The 18,198-nt window shown below is 39.5% G+C and overlaps 1 protein-coding gene across 2 annotated transcripts in view; it reads left to right on the top strand.

The window, feature by feature from the left end:
• Nucleotides 1-4,142: 4,142 nt before the first annotated feature.
• Nucleotides 4,143-18,198, top strand: part of LOC136840895 (guanine nucleotide-exchange factor SEC12) — a 47,561-nt gene continuing 33,505 nt past the window's right edge. For both annotated transcript variants that reach the window (XR_010853775.1, XM_067107854.1), the window contains exons 1-2: nucleotides 4,143-4,387; nucleotides 6,203-6,464. Coding sequence is in view for 1 of the 2 variants with exons in the window: in XM_067107854.1 (XP_066963955.1) it covers nucleotides 4,253-4,387; nucleotides 6,203-6,464 (397 nt within the window). In the remaining variant the exon portion in view is untranslated. The remainder of the gene's footprint in view (nucleotides 4,388-6,202; nucleotides 6,465-18,198) is intronic.

Genomic DNA, 18,198 nt, shown 5'->3' with positions numbered 1-18,198 from the left:
ACTTCCTCTTTAAACAGCATGGTCGCTTGTGCCTTCTTTAATGCCTTGTGTTTATCAGATGCAGTGTAGATGACAACTTAAAATTTTCTCTAAAGAAGATCGTTGAAGCAACAGAATAAGAATGGAAGTCTTTGCTGCTGTCTCCTATCAAAGATCAATCTTACCTCACTTCCCTATAATTGCGTGCAATTGAGCAGCTGTCACCATTGTGAGTCGGTCTTGTCAGTTACTTGTCAAAGGGAAGATCCTATGGAGATAATTTGCTGTCAGATGGAACATACGGACATGAGGTAACTCTGCTGTTATTTTACGCGCATATAATTTTGTACTGATAAGCATATTATTTATGACTCCTTGAGTGGCCATTTACATTAGACATTATTAACTAATTTCATCGTTAATCTTTTCCCATTTTTGTTTTTGCTCTCTCTCTCTCTCTCTCTCTCTCTCTCTCTCTCTCTCTCTCTCTCTCTCTCTCTCTCTCACACACACACACAGACACAACTTATTTTTGTCTCTCAACACTGGTCACCACAAACAGCCATGCCCCACAGAAACAATGATAATTATATTGTACGTCAAGAACATCCCAGTAAGAAAACTCTTCTACCCAAATCAGAGTCAGAGCAAGCTGAAACAAACATAAACTTGTTGTGAAAAAACTAAGGACAATATCACGATGGGCATTATTTAACCTTCTTGAACAAGCAAGTGTTCAGTTTTTCATCTCCAAGATTTAATCAGTCTTTTTGTCAATACTGTTCCTTCAAGCTTTGCTCTTCTGTCGTGTGTTCATGGTATATACACTCATAAGTTAAGTTAAGTATATCTTAGTTTAACCAAACCACTGAGTTGATTAACAGCTCTCCTAGGGCTGGCCGGAAGGATTAGATTTATTTTACGTGGCTAAGAACCAACTGGTTACCTAGCAACGGGACCTACAGCTTATTGTGGAATCCGAACCACATTATGACGAGAAATGAATTTCTATCACCAGAAATAAATTCCTCTAATTCTTCATTGGCCGGTCGGAGAGTCGAGCACACTCACAGGTATGAGTACCATTTACCTATTTACCCATTTTCCCTGTACTATTGTGGCTTGCATATCAGACCCCGTGTTAAAGGTTGAAGTATTGAAACCTTTCTTTCTTTTCTTAAACCTGGGTTAATTACTTCTGCTTTCTGGCCTTTTGGCTGAGAAGTGGACACATCAGCCATCCCTATCTTATCTTGCTTATGATATTCATATTTGTTTTACACTTGCTAGAAATGTTGTTATTTCTTACGTTGATGGAAAATGTTTTCCCACAGTTAGGTAACATCTTGCATCATGATCTTGCCTCCTGCTGAATGGAGTTCTATGCCTGTATCAACAAAATTCTCACTATCTTCGTTTATCCAGCTTTCCAACTTTTCTCTGTCCTGATGGATCTAATGACTAATTTCATGCATAAAAAAAGCACCATCTTCGACTTCTATCTCCAGTCAAAATCTTCCCTAAGTGATGCTAATACTTCTGATCCTCATAGTTTGTCCCGCCCTTAATTTGTACTCTCAGTGTTATCTGTTCATAAGGACCACAGGCTTAATATTCGTACACCTTGAAGACCAAAACATCTTGCCTTATCCATGAATTCGTGACCAAACTGACTCCACTGCTCTGCTGCCTGGTTGACCTAATTGGAAATATTCACTGGTTCAGGTTATTCTAAAGAAAGGGGACATATCTAGTCTTTTCAACAGCTATCCTCTTGTTTCAATGTCTGCCATTGCTAAGATATCCAAAACCTGACTTAGCTGTAGCTTTTCAAACGCTGTATCAAAATCTCTACTTATATGTCACTAATTTGGCTTCTGCAAGGGAAGATTTACGGGGGGCTTCCGTGCTTGTGACTTACCCTTCACTTTAAGCTCACTTCAAACTTTCTTTTTATTGTTTTATATTTGCAACATATGCTCTTTTCCACGTTTCGAGTAATGTTTCTCTTACCTACTATCGTCCCCATCTTTATCAATTATTTTCTTCAATTATTCAGTTTTATTCATTCTTTTGGTGTTGATTAAATCCTCTGTATGACGCCTTCATTCAAATGCAAATTTTCCTCTGCCGTTTACAATCAGCCTTGGATGCATTATTCTTCATTTTTCAACTTTGATCTTAAAAATATAACTCAGTGAAGGTCATGACGAGTACAGAGCCTCAAAAAGGCAATGTCAGTCTATTTTTATACTTTCTCTCATCCAGTTCTTTTATTCTGCCCAATGAAAATTTAATCAAAATTTTTGGTAGTCAGATTGCTGCCGACTTATATTTTGAGAGATCATATAAATCAAAATGATTAAATTTGGATTTTTTATGTGGAAGTCGCGAGTTTTTCTTCGTTATTAGGCGGAAGGGCCTTAATCTTCCATTATTCATATCCGTCCAAGTTTACCTCTTCTCTAGAGCCCCATTCTCTCTGTTACAAGGTGCATTACTGTATCTCCTCTATGGGAGATGTTTCAGCTCTTGTGTCAATGAACTGGAGTGTTCCCCTCATTTCCGACAGCTTTTAACACTCATCAACCATTACTTCCCACATTTACTGTATGGAAATCAGTAATAATATGATTTAATGAGTCAGTAACTTATTTTCTTTCTACCAAAATTTTGAACACCGCTTATTTCCCTTCCCGTTCATTTTGCTATATCTTTCAGGAATGGACCTGATGAATTTTGATTAACAAAAGTAATTGGAGCTACGAGAACATTAGGTTAAAGCCCACCACCCCTTTCCCCTCCCATTCTTTATTGTCTATCGTTTTACTTTCCGTATTTGCTACATTCTATGAACAGATTTTCATGTCACTAAGGCTGGAAAAAAATAAGAAAGGATGTATTAAAAGATAAGTAAATATCGGTGTGGTGAGTTGGAGGGAAGATCCACATCAGATCATTTCATATTCCTTAATGCTATAACTGATCATAACTAATACCTGGAGGCACCTTCGTACATATGGTATCGAGATGCTCTCAACTTAGCCTGGCAAACTGCACCAAAGAGTTGGGGAAGATAGTAGAGTGGGAAGAGGTATCAGTCTATTATTATATTATATTATATGAAGAGGAAAGGAAAAGAACTGGGCACAATATTTAGACCAAAACTGTGTTCAATAGTCGGTGGCAAGGTAAAAAAAAAAAAAAAAAAGCCAAAGAAAACTCGTTCTGATAACAGACGTGTAAATCGAGGCACTGATATACAGTATGTAGATGCTATCATGTTCCCAAGCAGTAGGGAGCTGAGGTAGCAAGAGGCAACTCCCATAACAGGGAAAGCCTGTGCAAAAAATTACCTTCAGGACAAATCGGAGAAGTCAGGGGTACTAGTTACAGGAAATAAGAGAGAGGAAAAAACAAGGGAAGGGCAAAGTGAGAGTACAAATACACTGGGTTATTGGTACACTGTGAACGGTGACTATGAACTAAATATAAGAATTTTTTTATAAACGTAATGGAAGTCAAAAATACATATGGTACACAGATAATACTGTAAGGGTAAATTAATGAGGATGAACTTTCCGTAGATTCCAAAGCTATGCGTCTACCTAATTTGTGTTCCCACGGTTGGGAGCTGTGGAGAGAGCAACGAGGAACCAGGAACCGATTGCTCTTTTATTTTTATAATATATAAAGTATTGCTTGAAATTCTGCTGGTTTTAGTGTGGTCACTAATTTTCTCTGCATACGTTATCGTGTAATTTTAAAAACCACATTTCCCTCAACTTCTATGTTTCTTCATGTGGCTTTATCGTATGTAACTTTTTAAGTATGAAAATACTTGAATAAAACTGCAATAAATTGGATTTATAAACTAAATTTTAGTATGTTTGGCTGAACTGCTTCCAGCGTGGTACGATTATTGACGAAAAAAAAGTTGACAAATGCGAAATATTTTAGGCTTGTTCTCTCTCCTGCTTATTATATACTCCTTTTTTAACAGTGATATTTATTAAAATTTTAACAAAATTATGTAATAAAGATATCTTTTTTGAATTAAAAATAATATATTATTTATTATTTATGTCATAAACGATAATATATTGCACATTAATATGGGTAATTGAGGAATACCTTCAACGAAGCACAACCCTGATATAATAGTACTGACGTGTTTGTTGTCAAAAATCATCTGACGGACGTACCGTCAAAATACAGCTGGACTTTTATACCACTGCTATATTGCGTGAACATACGTGTTACCCAATGTAAAATGTCGGCCCAGAAAACATCAGAGACTGTTGCCAGCTTAAATTTCCCAAGTTATGCCATCATTGGAGTGTCTGGCCGTTACATTTTGGTTGGCGGTGGAGGAGGGGCTGCCAAAACTGGAATAAAAAATCAGTTTGTAAGTTTTTTGCCGATTAGGCTATACGATTTTGTTAATGCTGTTCTTGTGTCTTAAATACCTGTCTTTTTTACGTAATCAAAATTAGGTCAGCTCAAACCAGGTCATGCAGATTTAATGTCATTTCTGTGCTTAGGAAGGACCAAGTATGTAGGCTATTCTGGCCTGTTCTACACAAGTCTAGGCTTAAGCATGAAATTTAATTGCAGTAGGCTTTCAGTCTGTAGTTTAGGGACTGCTGACAGTTTCAGGTCATTAGTTTATTAGTCTCACAATGCAATAATCAATCTATTTAGCCCACGTTGTTTTGGCAGCTGTATCTAGGCCTAGCTAAGAATGTTTGGCTTTAGGTAGCCTAAGAATAGTTTCTTGTGAGTAGCCTTGCTGAATTACCCTAACCACATTTAGGTGAAGACGACTTATTTTACTTAGCCTACAGTATGTATTATTTGCTTGTTAACTATTCATTACGGGTAGCCTAGTTAGGCTAAGCTCATGACATGTGTTAGCTCACAATGTTTTGGGATATGTAAATCAGATATTGATATATAGGCTAGTTCACAAGCATCTAAAACCTTGTAATATTAAATAGGCTATGCAGTATTTGTTATACAGCATACAGTTTGCTGAAATGTTGCTCTGTTGTCTGTGCATACATATTTTCTTTCCATTAAGACTTTTTTTTTAAATGTGAGTAGTCACAACATGATATACAGATGTATTAGGTCAAGGTACAGTCCAGTACTTCATCTTTGTATCTTATGTATGACTCTTTTTGAGGAGTAAATTACAGTGTATAGATGCTCAGATTGGTACATTTGTCAGAGACCATATGAGTGATTAATTATACTAATAAACACTTTTGGTCTCAGGGTGCATAGTAAATAAGTGGTCAGTGCTTGGTTTGATGAAAAACTCAAATCAGCCTTACTTGCCATACTGGTGGGTGAATACCCTCTCCATACTCTAACTGCTTTCCTTTTCCTCTGGGTCTCAGGATGTTTAATATTGGTGGGAGGAATGACCCATTATCAGCCTTTTGTACCCAACAGTTGGGTGTATAGCCACTGTACCTAAGTTGTCTCCATTTCCTCTGTGCTTCATTAAACTGTTGTAAACCTGGAGATAGTTTGCACAGCTATTCCTGATAAAATCTAAAAGCAGCTAGGAAGTGCTGTGTTTCTGTTTAGGGCCTAGCATTGTACTGTTAATTTGATTCAGTTGAAATGCCCAATAGGCTAGAATTACCCATATGTGTTTTGAATAACTGGAGTTACAATTAAGCCTTGTAAATAAGTTTTGCAGTTAGCTCAGAATTTGCAGGCATACATTCTAATAGCTACAAAGGAATGTGCATATCTTTCAAACAGGAGAATGTGTATTCCCTTATATGTTGTTGGGTACATAACCAAACCCATCCTAGAAGACTATAACCAGATCCAGTGGCCAAACCTCAGCAACTTTCTTAGCTTGAACCAAATTGCATCCTAAGTTATCACATATTAAGAGCACTTTAATCTAATTTAGCAACTTACTTTCCATCTGTTTGCAATAAACAGGAGCACTAAAGGAATTACTGGTGTATTGTAATGGTAATTAGGTTTACAGTATTCATATAGTAATGGACTGCTATATAACATCATGTTATGTTAGGGTTTGTTACTTAGCTTTTCATACTGAAATTGCATGAACAATAGTGATTATTTGATAGATGGAAAAATGCAATATACAGAATAGTATTTTACTATTGTAGGATGGTACTGAATAATTTCTATAGATGTACATGTTTAGAACATATTTTTTCTTTATTTTCAGGATGTTTTTGAGCTTTATCATAATGGAGTGCAAACTGTTGGTGAGAAAGTCCTTTCTTATGATGTTGGTGACTACTGTATTACAAATATGGTTGGATGGTCTGGACCCATAGCCGTAGCATCAAAGAAGATGACAGCACCAACAATATTCTTGTCTTTGGGTTTGGAGGAAAAATGTGTCTTGATGAAACTGAAACCAACTTTACGTTCAGTTAAATCAGGTGATACACCCATTGAAAGGATACCAAAACCAAAAGAAAGAGGTAAGATGTGGACCCCAACTTCCTTAGATTTAGTAATTTAGTGATGCTCAATATTATCACACACAGTGTTGTATTGAAGGTAACTGAACTTAAATTTAGTATTTCATAAAAGTTGCAGTATTGGACCAATTATATTGCATTACATTACCCTTTGTATTGAATTTGTGGATGGTGTATAGTGGCTCTCAACCAATCCAAGGTTTTGTATGGAGCAAATTGAAACATGAATATTTTGGTAATAAGGCCTAAATTGTGAATGATTGACCTGCAATAGTTCAAGGTGAGCATATATTTTTCTTTCGGATACCCCAATCACTTTGTCATATAGGCTGGGCAAAATTTCCTGTCAAGGTCCTGTTAGTTAGAGGCATTGTGGGAATTAGAGGAAAAATAAGATATATTTACAAGGAATGCTAAGACTGATCATATTCATCTTTACCTACCCCAGTACTCGGGTACCTCTGGCAAACCATGCATGTTTAATGTTACAAGATAGTCTACAGCTCTCAAAGATAGATTGTCTGCCTGAGAATTCAGTTCAGGGGTTTATATATTGGGAGTGGTAAGCTTTGCACAATCAGAATTGATTTTAAAGTTGGAAGATTGATATTGAAGACTGAAAATATGAAGTGCCATGTTATTTGATGATCTGTTTAGATGTGGAGGAAATAATCATATGGTATCACAACCTGTATGCATTTAGTAAGTGCTGCTGTGTCTAATAGATGGCAGAAATTCATGCATGAGAAAGACAAATTTGCTGGGGGGATGTACCCCATGGTTGATCAAGGCTGGAGGCTAAAAGAATTTAGTGCTGATGAGAAATTTTTTATGCATTGTTGTATAATGGATCTTATTGTAATGGTAACAAGAAGTACAGTGTCCCCCTACCCGGTTTTACGCATTTCACATTGCCATGGTTCATTTTGTTGTAGATTTTTGTGGGACACACCATTCACTTGGCCACGGGGGAAATTTCACTAATTTGCAGATTTTTTGGGGGGGCTGTATCTCTAAAATTATTGCTAATTTGCTTTTTTTTTTTCATGGAGAACACTATTTATTCACTAATTACTCTATTTTTTCATTAAAATTTATGTATACTGAAAAGAGAGAGAGAGAGAGAGAGAGAGAGAGAGAGAGAGAGAGAGAGAGAGAGAGAGAGAGAGAGAGAGAGAGAGAGAGAGAGAGAGATCATGTCAAGAGAAGCGAACCCACTCACAGCAGGGTTCACTATTCTTTACAAAAAGATTGCTGTATTGGGTTCGATATTCTTTATATGGGAATAATCAGGTCCGCTGTTCTAAACATGAATGCTCTGGCTCCAGACATTTGATCCCTCAGGGGCTAGTACTAAACAAGGTGAAATACATTTGACCCCTCCCCCGGGCCTGGCACTAAACGTGGCAAAATAGTGTAGATGAATTGTTGTTTCACCGTGTTAATACTAGCCTACATGTGGAATTGGAGTTCGGACCGGAAAGGGTTGTCCATTCTTTACATGGGGATTATTGGGTTTGCTGTTCTTGACAAGGAGATGTTGGGTTCGCTAATCTTGACATGATCCAGACACAGAGAGAGAGAGAGAGAAACTGTGGTTTTTACATCGAAGTCTAAGCACAGTATAAATGGATTCTGTAAGTGAAATAATGTTTCTTTAATATTTTGCTGTTTTTTTTATTAAAGGATATTATACTGTTTGAGAGAGAGAGAAACTGTGGTTTTTACATCGAAGTCTAAGCACAGTATAAATGGATTCTGTAAGTGAAATAATGTTTCATTGATATTTTGCTGTTTTTTTCCATTAAAGTAACAGTACATTTAAACTATGGCTGGGATAAGAATGTTGAGAGTTGCCTACATATGAAATTTGGATTTTAAATATTTTTACAGTGATTAGAGATGAAACATAAAAGATTCTCTTGTGTACTGTTATAATATATGTGACAATCATAGTCAACTATGCTTGTAATGAAATACAGTACAATAAATTAGATAAAGGAAAAAATATGTTACTGCTACCTACGTTGATCTGTCGTGAATTGCTGGATTTGTTTATTTTCTGTTTTTTTTATGCTTATGGGACAGTAATTGATATTATTTTCATTGAAGAATATGTACAGTACAGTACTGATATATGAGAGAGAGATAGAGAGAGCTGAAGTAACTTGCTGGGGACAAGAACTAAAGGCATTTAAACTATGGCTGGGATAAGAATGTTGAGAGTTGCCTACATATGAAATTTGGATTTTAAATATTTTTACAGTGATTAGAGATGAAACATAAAAGATTCTCTTGTGTACTGTTATAATATATGTGATAATCATAGTCAACTATGCTTGTAATGAAATATAGTACAATAAATTAGATAAAGGAAAAAAATATGTTACTGCTACCTACGTTGATCTGTCGTGAATTGCTGGATTTGTTTATTTTCTGTTTTTATGCTTATGGGACAGTAATTGATGTATTTTCATTGAAGAATATGCACAATTACAGTACTGATATATGAGAGAGAGAGAGAGAGAGAGAGAGAGAGAGAGATTACGTCATCAGAGAAAAATTGCTCCTAGAGCCGACGTATGAAATTTGGATTTTAAGTATTTTTATGGTGATTAGATCAATATTGTATAAATAGATTCTGTTAGTGAAATGACATGTTATAGATATTTTGCTGTGCTTTCTCAGCATATGTATTCTGAGAGAGAGAGAGAGAGAGAGAGAGAATGATGGCACAAGAATTTTTTGATAAATATATGGGAGATGGTGAGGACTGACCATAAAATGATATAAACCAAGAACTTACTGCAGTAAGTAATTTTTATATCAATTGTATTTGTATGCAGTCACGAAAATACTAACATGACGTAACACACTTAGCATTCTGTTTGGAGGTACGTGTCCTGTTGTTCTAAACTACCCACGTATTTTAGATGCTCTATACAGTACTAGTACTATCGTAAAGTATGTACCTGTACAGTAAATATAATTTCAAAATCATCTTACAACACAGGAAAATATCAGTATCTGTAAATGCACGCCTAGTGTATTACAGTATGCATGAGAATGATGCATAGAAGTTACGAGGCAGAGAGAAAATGTGTGTCTGAATGACAGGGGATACTTAAGAGTAACAGTTGTAGGCTGGTATACTTAATTTTGCTACATGACTTTTTAATGATATTAGGGTGTTCTGGGATGATAGTTTGAGGTATATATTTTTTTTGAACTGTCAAGTTTAGCAATGAACTGTTAAAATAGGCAGATATAAGCATTTTAAGAGTGTATATAGCCTACTTAAGAGTAACAGTAGTAGAAGAACACTGTTATGTAAGGTTACTTAGGGTGTTTTGGGGTGATGGTTAGGGGTGTGTTTTTGTTTGAATTGATATTAAATTGTTTTAGTATGATAATTTAAGGTATATTTATGTTTGAAGTATCAAATTAACAATGAAATGTTAAAATAGGCAGTTATAAGCACTTTAGTTTAAGATATTTGGCAGTTTTAAGCCAGTTATAAGCATTGTTAGAGGGGATTTTTGCGTTTCTGCGGTAGGTTCTGGAACCTATCCCCTTGTAAAAATGGGGGAGCACTGTATAAACAAGAATAAAAGATGGTATCTTGACTATTCAAGTCAAGGAAAATTGCAGTCTGTAGCTCCCAGACCGTTGTCAGTGTCCTACAAGTGCTCTAGTTCTACGTCCAAGCGAGTCTCTTCTCGTGAATATTCACGTTCCTCATCTGAGTGCCCATTGGCGGCCAAGCGCCTATTGGCAACCGAGCGCCAGGTAGCACCCGCACACCGTTTGGCTCCCGAGAGCCCTTCGGCACCAATACCTTCTTCCATGGTTGAGCCCGGATTGTTCGGCACCTGCTCCTGTTCTGTTGTCATCTTCATTGAAGCGCCCGTTGTCTTCGCCATCTCACTTGACTTCTGCTTTTCCATCAGGGAATATGGATTTGACAACGCCTAGCGGTTTAGACCTTCCTTGGTGCCACTTCAGAAGCAGTTAGATAGTACTGTATTTGGGGTCCTCTCAAGAAATCGACTTCTTCTTCTGTAGTAGAGCCCGAAGATCCTTCGCTGTCTCCGATCTCATCAGATAAGGATGACTGAGGACAGGACTCCACTCCTTCGGCTTATACTGCTTTGCTGAAGTATTTGTTAGTGAATTTTCCGGATTTCTTCTCTCCAGCAGCTCCTGCTTCTCCAGCTTCCTCATTTATGATGAGTGACCTGCCTGCTGATTCATCCAGACTTCCAAAGATGGTCTGTCATCCTTGTCTAAGAAGGCTATGGTGGAAATAGATAACTGGCTTTCAGAGAAGAGACGTCAAGGCAAAGCGTGCTTCAGTATTCCGCCGTCTCATCTATTGGCTAGAAGGTATTGCTTGTATACTACTGGAGAAGCTCCCTCCTTGGGAGTGGCTGCCTCCTCCCAGGGGAATTTCTCCAGACTCATCGATTTGCCCCGTAGGTCTGCCTTTGCTTCTGCAAAGACTATGATCTCTGCGTTGGAGATGGACCATTTACTGAATAACCTGTACGGGTGTTTGAGGTTCTTAGCTTTTTGGATTGGTCCATAGCGAAGAAGATATGAGATTCTTCGGATCTTCCACAAGATATTGCCGCTGATTGGCGTAGTGTTCTCTCCTGTGCCGATAAGGCTGTCGGGGACGGTTCAATGGAGATATCTCCCCTTTACGCCATGGGGATCCTGAAAAAGAGAGAACTCTGGGTCTCCTTCACATCTAAGGGTGTGACTTCTTCACATAAATTAGCGCTTCCTTTCTCTCCCTTGGATAATACTCATCTTTTCCTGCAAGCAACAGTGGAGGAAGTTCTCATCTTCACAAGAAATTGACACAGGACGTGCTTACTTAATCTGCGAGACACCCAAGAGAGTGGACTGCTGCCCCTACCATGTCATCTTCTCTTCAACCTCAGCCCTTTTGAGGTGGCAGGCAGAGGTCGCAGTCAAGACCGCAAGCAACCATGCATTTTGCCTCGCATGCAGTTAAGAGAACCTCCTCCAAACCTGCAGCTCATAAATGAGGACTCAGTTCTTCATGCGCCCATGGGGGCCAGACTCCAACTTTTTTGGGAAAATTGGTGAATGAAAGGGGCAGATCAGTGGGTAATCAAAGTTTTGAGGAAGGGGTATTCCATCCCCTTCAAAGAGAAGCTTCCCTTGTCCAGCACTCGCGTCAAATTGATGGCCTACTCAGTAGGATCAAAGAGGTATTGAGCCCTCTTTAAGGAAGTGTTTTCTCTCCTTGAGAAGAAAGCGATAGAGGTGGTGGACAATATTGAGTCCAAGGGATTTTACAACAGGCTATTTGTAGTACCCAAAGCCACAGGAGGATGGAGACCAGTACTCGACATGAGTGCACTAAACTTCTACATAACAAAGATGAAATTTCACATGGAAACAGTTCAGTGCGTCCTAGCATCCATTCGTTGAGGGGACTGGATGATCTATCTCGACATGAGAGACACTTACTTCCACATTCCCATTCAGCAGGACTCAAGGAAGTATCTGAGATTCGTCTTTGGGAATCAAGCTTTCCAGTTTCGAGTGTTATGTTTCAGTGCCACAAGTCTTCACCCTAGTGCTCGCCCCATTAGCCAGCTGGTTTCATTTACTGGGAGTCAATATTTCCCCATACCTGGACAGTTGGCTGATTCGTTTGCCCATGAAAGACAGGTGCATGGAGGACCTTCAAAAGACTCTGCTGTTGACACTGGATCTGGGTTTTCTGTTGAACCTTCAGAAATCCTAACTGACTCCTTCTCAGCAGATTCTTTATTTGGGGATGAAGATTGATTCTCAGAATTTTCAGGCTTCTCCATCCCCCAAAAGAATAGAGGACTGCCTGAAGAAAGTCAACTTTTTCCTCTCTCTCCAAATGTGCTCAGTCACTCCATGGCTGAGGTTGGAAAGGATGCGCATGAGGCCTCTACAATTTTTTCTAAGGGTCATTCGTGATTGAACAATAAATCGAGACTTGTGCATATTCCTGATAACACAAGAGATAAAGGACCTGAGCTGGTGGAACTCCGCAAGCAGACTACCAGAGGGAAAGTCTCTACCTGTCGTGAACCCCGACCTAGACTTCTTTTCCGACACGTCGGATCTAGTTTGGGGAGCTCTCCTTTGGGGGGAAAAGAATTTTCTGGAATGTGGTCCCAACAGGACAGAAATCTCCATATCAACCTGAAGGAACTAATAGTGATCTACTTGGGCTTGCAACACTTTTCAAAGGAAGTCGACAACAAAGTGGTAATGGTACGCGCAGGCAACACCACATCATTAGTCTATATCAGATTCCAAGGGGGAACCCACTCATTCTCCCTTTGCGAGACAGCCAGAAGTCTCCTTCTTTTGTCAGATCAAAATTTGACCCAGCAGTCAAGTTTAATTCAGGGAAAGTGCAACTTCTTGGCAAACGAGCTCAACTGTTGCAAGCAAATATTCCATACAGAGTGGACTCTAGACCATCCGGTATGTGCCGACCTTTGGAAGTTGTGGGATGAACCGATGGTGGATTTGTTTGCGACGTCCAGAAACCACCTTCTTCCCCTGTTCCTAGATCCTCTAGCCTGGGGAACGGATGCGACGATGCAGAATTGGTCTGACCTGGATCTGTATTCCTTCCCTCCATTCTGGATGGTTAGGGAGGGTCTGAAGAAGTTCCAGTCACACCAGAACACCAAGATGACCTTGATAGCTCCTTTTTGGCCATGAAAGGAATGGTTCCTGGGACTCCTCGAACTACTAGTAGACCTCCCACAACTTCTTCCGGCAATCCCAAGTCTACTCAGACAACCCCACTTCAGGAGGTTTTATCAGGACACATCCACTCTGGCCCTGACAGGGTTCAACTGTCCGCAGACTCTTGCAAGCAAAAGGCTTTTCAAGAGCTGCGGCAGATGCTATCTCTCAACGTAGACAACATTCTACTAGCAAAGTCTACCAGGCAAAGTGGGCAGTCTTTAGACTTTGGTATAAGAAGAATAACATCTCTTCTTCTAAAACCACTTTTAACTCAAGTGGTGGGCTTTTTTCTCTACTTGAGATCCACCAGGGGTCTTTCTTCTTCAATGATGAAAGGATATAGAGCTATGCTTATCTCTGTCTTTAGACACAGAGGGCTAGACATTTCATTCAACCAGGATCTCTTAGATATTGGTAGGTCTTTCAACACGACCAAGGTTAATAAGGAAGAAACGTGTCCTTTGTCCTTAGATGTTGTCCTCCAGTGGCTGTTAGATTCATGTTTTGAACAAATGCATTCATCTTCTCTGAGAAATCTTACTAAGAAGACTATTTTTCTAGTGGCTCTAGCCATTGTAAGGAGAGTGAGTGAGCTCCATGCAATAGACAAAAGAATTGGTTTTTCCCAGGGAGACGCTGTCTATTCCCCTCACTCTGGGTGTTATAGCAAAAAACGAGAATCCTTCACAGTCCTGGCCTTGTTCCTTTACCATAAAAAGCTTAATGGACATCTTAGGTCCAGAGGAAGAGGAGAGAGTTCTGTGCATGGTAAGAGTGCTTAGATATTATATCCAAAGGACAGAGAAGATAAGAGGTCCAGCAAGGAATTTTTGGTGTTCGGTTAATAACCCTTCCAGACCTTTGTCTAAGAACGCTCCATCATTTTTTGTGTGAGATCTAATTCGGGAAGCACACACTCAAATTGGAGAGGATATCCTACCTGTACTAAAGGTTAGAGCACATGACATGAGAGCAGTTGCTATGCCAGTGGCTTTTAAGCATAATCTTTCCCTTGTTTCTGATCTTACAGACTACATCCTGGAAATGTAAGTCAGTTTTTGTTATGCACTATTTGCAAGGTGTGGAGATGAATTATGAAGACTGCAGCACACTGGGACCGTTGTCCGTGGCTGACGTAGTGTTCAGGAAGGGAACATAGGGAGCAACACTTCCATTCTTCTGCCTCTTCACCTTGGCATAGGGTGTTGAGTTCTTGGGGAGCCTGGAGGGTACAAGGTACCTAGAGTGCCCACCAATTTTTTTCTGTGTAGGGTTGTGGTTTTTTATATATATGTTTTTAATATGTGGTATAAGTGACTATATTCTCTGGTTGTTGTTTTTTATTGTACTGCTCCCTGGGCAGGGCCAAATTCTTGTTGGCTTTGTTAAAGATCAGATGTCTCCTTTGTTGCAAAGTTTACATCATACTTTGTTAGCGATCAGATTACTCTTTCACTGCGGAGTCCCCCACTTCAGCAGAGGTGATCCTGGCTGTACTGCCACGCTGCTACTTGGTTGAGATGAGCGCCAACCAGAGGCAATATCTGCCTGCAGCATCTCTCTCACCAGGTAAGGAACAACGAGCATTGTTTCAACGCTAAGCCTTTTTATTCTGTTCTCATTTCATTGACACTATTAATGTTTTGGGGTACAAGATGTCCATGAATCCCCCCTCCTCCTGTTAATGTGGATTCAGGTAAGTAATTACTGGGTAAGTTACTTTTATGAAAATGACATTTTTATGACAAAATAGTTATATATACAGTACTTACCCAGTAATTATGGACGAAGCCGGCCCTCCTCCCCTTGCATGTACAGGGGGTTAGTCACCAAAATGAACAAAAGACTGTCACTACCGTGATTTTCAAAATTGAAGCTGCTGTTGAGTTAGAAAATCTTAGCTAAGTAATTACTGGTAAGTATATATAAAACTTTATTTGATCATAAAAATGTCATGTTTGAAAAAAAGAAAGGAGCCTGCGTAATGGCCTAGAGGAGTACTGATAGGAGTACCACCAAAATAACCATAGACAATGATGGCGTTAGCAGAGCTGAAGGGTAGAGTAAGGACCTGTGGGGTTACAGGTCTTTAGCCATCTTATAACTCCTTTAAATAATGGTGACCTATCATAGACAGTTGTTTAGATTTGGAAGAATGATGAGACCAGTGGGAAAACAATGGATGGATGATTAACACTAAAAGCTGAGGAAAAAAAATCATGGCAGAACTATCCTTGCTAGGGGTAGTGACAGAAACAAGTCATACAGCTGAATCTCAGAGCTCAACACAAAGAAGGGAAACTCAAGTCTGCAATAAGATGATAAGATACAGATGCCCTTGATAAATGTTTGGACTGCTGTTACAGCAATATCAAGGCAAAGGACACACCACTCCATTCTGTCAGTCATGTATTTGCTGAGAAGTGTGCTTTCATTTCATTAAAGTCTTGCATTGTAAAGGCAGTGGGTAGGTTAGACATTGCCTAAAGATTAGTGCTTATGTATTTTTTATCATGCTGTTAGCACGTATGTATAGTATAATTAATACAGTGGCAGTTTGAGTAATAACTTTTTCCCATATTTTCCATTATTAAGACTGTCTTTTAAAATCTTCGTTGATCTGATAATTGCATAACAATCGTGCATTAAAAAAGATGGAGAAGCTTGATTGAATGCAATGTCCCCTTTACCTTTGAAAAATTCTGAAGACTAAGTAGACACTAAACATAATAAAACAATCTAAAGTTGCTTATGCATTTTTTTTTAATAATAGAACAGAATTCATAGGCAGTAAAAGTTGAACTGGACCTTGTCAGCAATGGTGAGGGCAATGCTAGAGAAGAATGCACTGGAGCTTATAAACAATCAGTTCCTTAGCTTCTACAGTCAACTCTTTTTGGTGAATTGACTACTTGAATGAGTTTGCCAGACTTTGCTCAAGATGGAAACCATACAATCCTATTGAACAAGTTTGCCAGACTTTGCTCAAGATGGAAAGAGTACAGTCCTATTTGGATTCCATCAGAGATGGCTACTTCATGCTTTCTGTGGACATGAAGGGTTCATGCAGGTACCACCTTGTTTCTGCTTGGCTATGCTCTTCTGTACCATCTTGACGACAGTTAATCTTATCCTTGGAAGATGCAGTTGTTTGGTGACAGAGGTGATTGTCATTTTTCATTTTTCCATGATCTTGGGATTGTGATTAATTGAGTGAAGTCAGATTGTAGGGCAGCAGGGGCAGGATTCTTCCAGTGGCCCCTCATGTTAGCAAGCTCAGAGAGGAAATGATAGTTCTTATCCTTGTAGGAACAACTGGCTCAACTTTGGTAGGTTGTCCTCTTCCAGTGATCTCTCCTTTCATGCTGTGCCTCCATTAGCCAGGGAGTGGTAGACATTCTTCAGTGGTGACTAGACAACGGGAACCTCCTCATAGGAATTCTGCTGTACTCCCCACCTCTAGAGATGCTATTGTTTTTAGATGCATCAAATGAGTTGGGTGACCACCTGGAGGACGTAATTGCTTTGCTTTTGTGGACAGTAAATGACCTTCATTTACATGTTAACGTCTTAGAGATTCTAGCAGCTTTGCTAGTCCTGCAAGCATTCCCAGATCAAGAGATTGACCATTTGGTAGTGTTGATGAGCTACAGTGCAATCACTGGTATATATCAACAAGCTGGAGGAAAGTCTCCTTCTTCCTTTGTCACTTAGTAAGGCAGCTGTATGAGTGGGTGGAGCACTATGTGTCAAGCCATCATCCAGGTTCATTCCTGGCAGAAGTGTCGAGGTAGACCAACTTAGCTACCAGCTGTATATTGTGGGGACAGTGGTCTCAACATCCTTGCTTGGTGGAAAGGCTGTTTGAGCTTTGAGAAACAGTTGATTGACCTGCCTAACACATGGCTGAACAGAAACTCTCAGTGTTTTTCTCTTCCATTCTAGACCCCTGGGCTGCTCTTAAATATGCCTTTCTGCACCTTTGGGACCTTATGGGTGTTCAAACCCTTCGTCCATTCAGCCTGAGTTGCCAAGTGACTAGTTGAGTGTTGATCACCCTGGAGCTTAGGATAACCATGGTGGCTCCTTGTTGGTCACAAGCATAGTGGTACCCTGATACATTGGCATTTCTGGCCAAGCCATTAAATGAGATACTGTCATGGCCCTTCCCGTGTCAGTGCCATGTATTAAGGTACCACCAGTCTTTGAAATTGCACTACTTTTACAAAAGACTATCCAGCAGCATCTGCAAAAGAAGCTTTTCTCTAACAGGACTGCAGGGGGAGATGTCCCATTGCCCCTAGAGATCCTCTGCAGCCATATGTACCAGGAAAAGTGACCATCTGTGATTGATGGCACCGAGTGAGTTTCTCTATGGTTGGATGGTTGGAGCTGCTCTACAACAGATAGCCAACTTCCTTGGCCACTTTCACTAAAACAAGCTCCTCTCAGTCCCTGTGGTGAAAGGCCATCTCCCTGCCTTGGTCTAGGCCTTCTGACTAAAGGGCATGGAGTTCTCCTCTTCTGTAGAGTTGTTCATGCTTAAGAAGAGCTTTGAAGTCTTGCCCACCCTGCAAGCTCAGGCCTTCAGAGTTTGACTTTTTCCAAAGTCTAACCCAGGCACTATATGAGCCCCTGTTAGAGACTGTATAGAGACCTCATTTGAAAGACTTCCTGCTGGCCTTAGCTTCAGGGAAATATGTTAGGAAGCTACGTGGTCTGTCCAGCATTTAAAGGGTTTGGGTTTGCTCTCTTTTTTATTTGTTCCTGAGTTCATGATGAAGATTCAGAATCCATCTATTACTGATGAGAGATTTTGGAGCCTATCTATATATTTCTATTGAGATTTTTCTATTAAGATTTTATTGGGGGTGATCCAGACACTTTTGTGCCTATATATTCTGTCAGTTGTACTTGGTCAAGAGAGGATGTAGGGAGGGTTAGGCAGTAATGC

This window comes from Macrobrachium rosenbergii, chromosome 8 (assembly GCF_040412425.1).
Source record: "Macrobrachium rosenbergii isolate ZJJX-2024 chromosome 8, ASM4041242v1, whole genome shotgun sequence".
Lineage (NCBI taxonomy): Eukaryota > Metazoa > Arthropoda > Malacostraca > Decapoda > Palaemonidae > Macrobrachium > Macrobrachium rosenbergii.
This window is presented reverse-complemented; position numbering and strand designations above follow the sequence as displayed.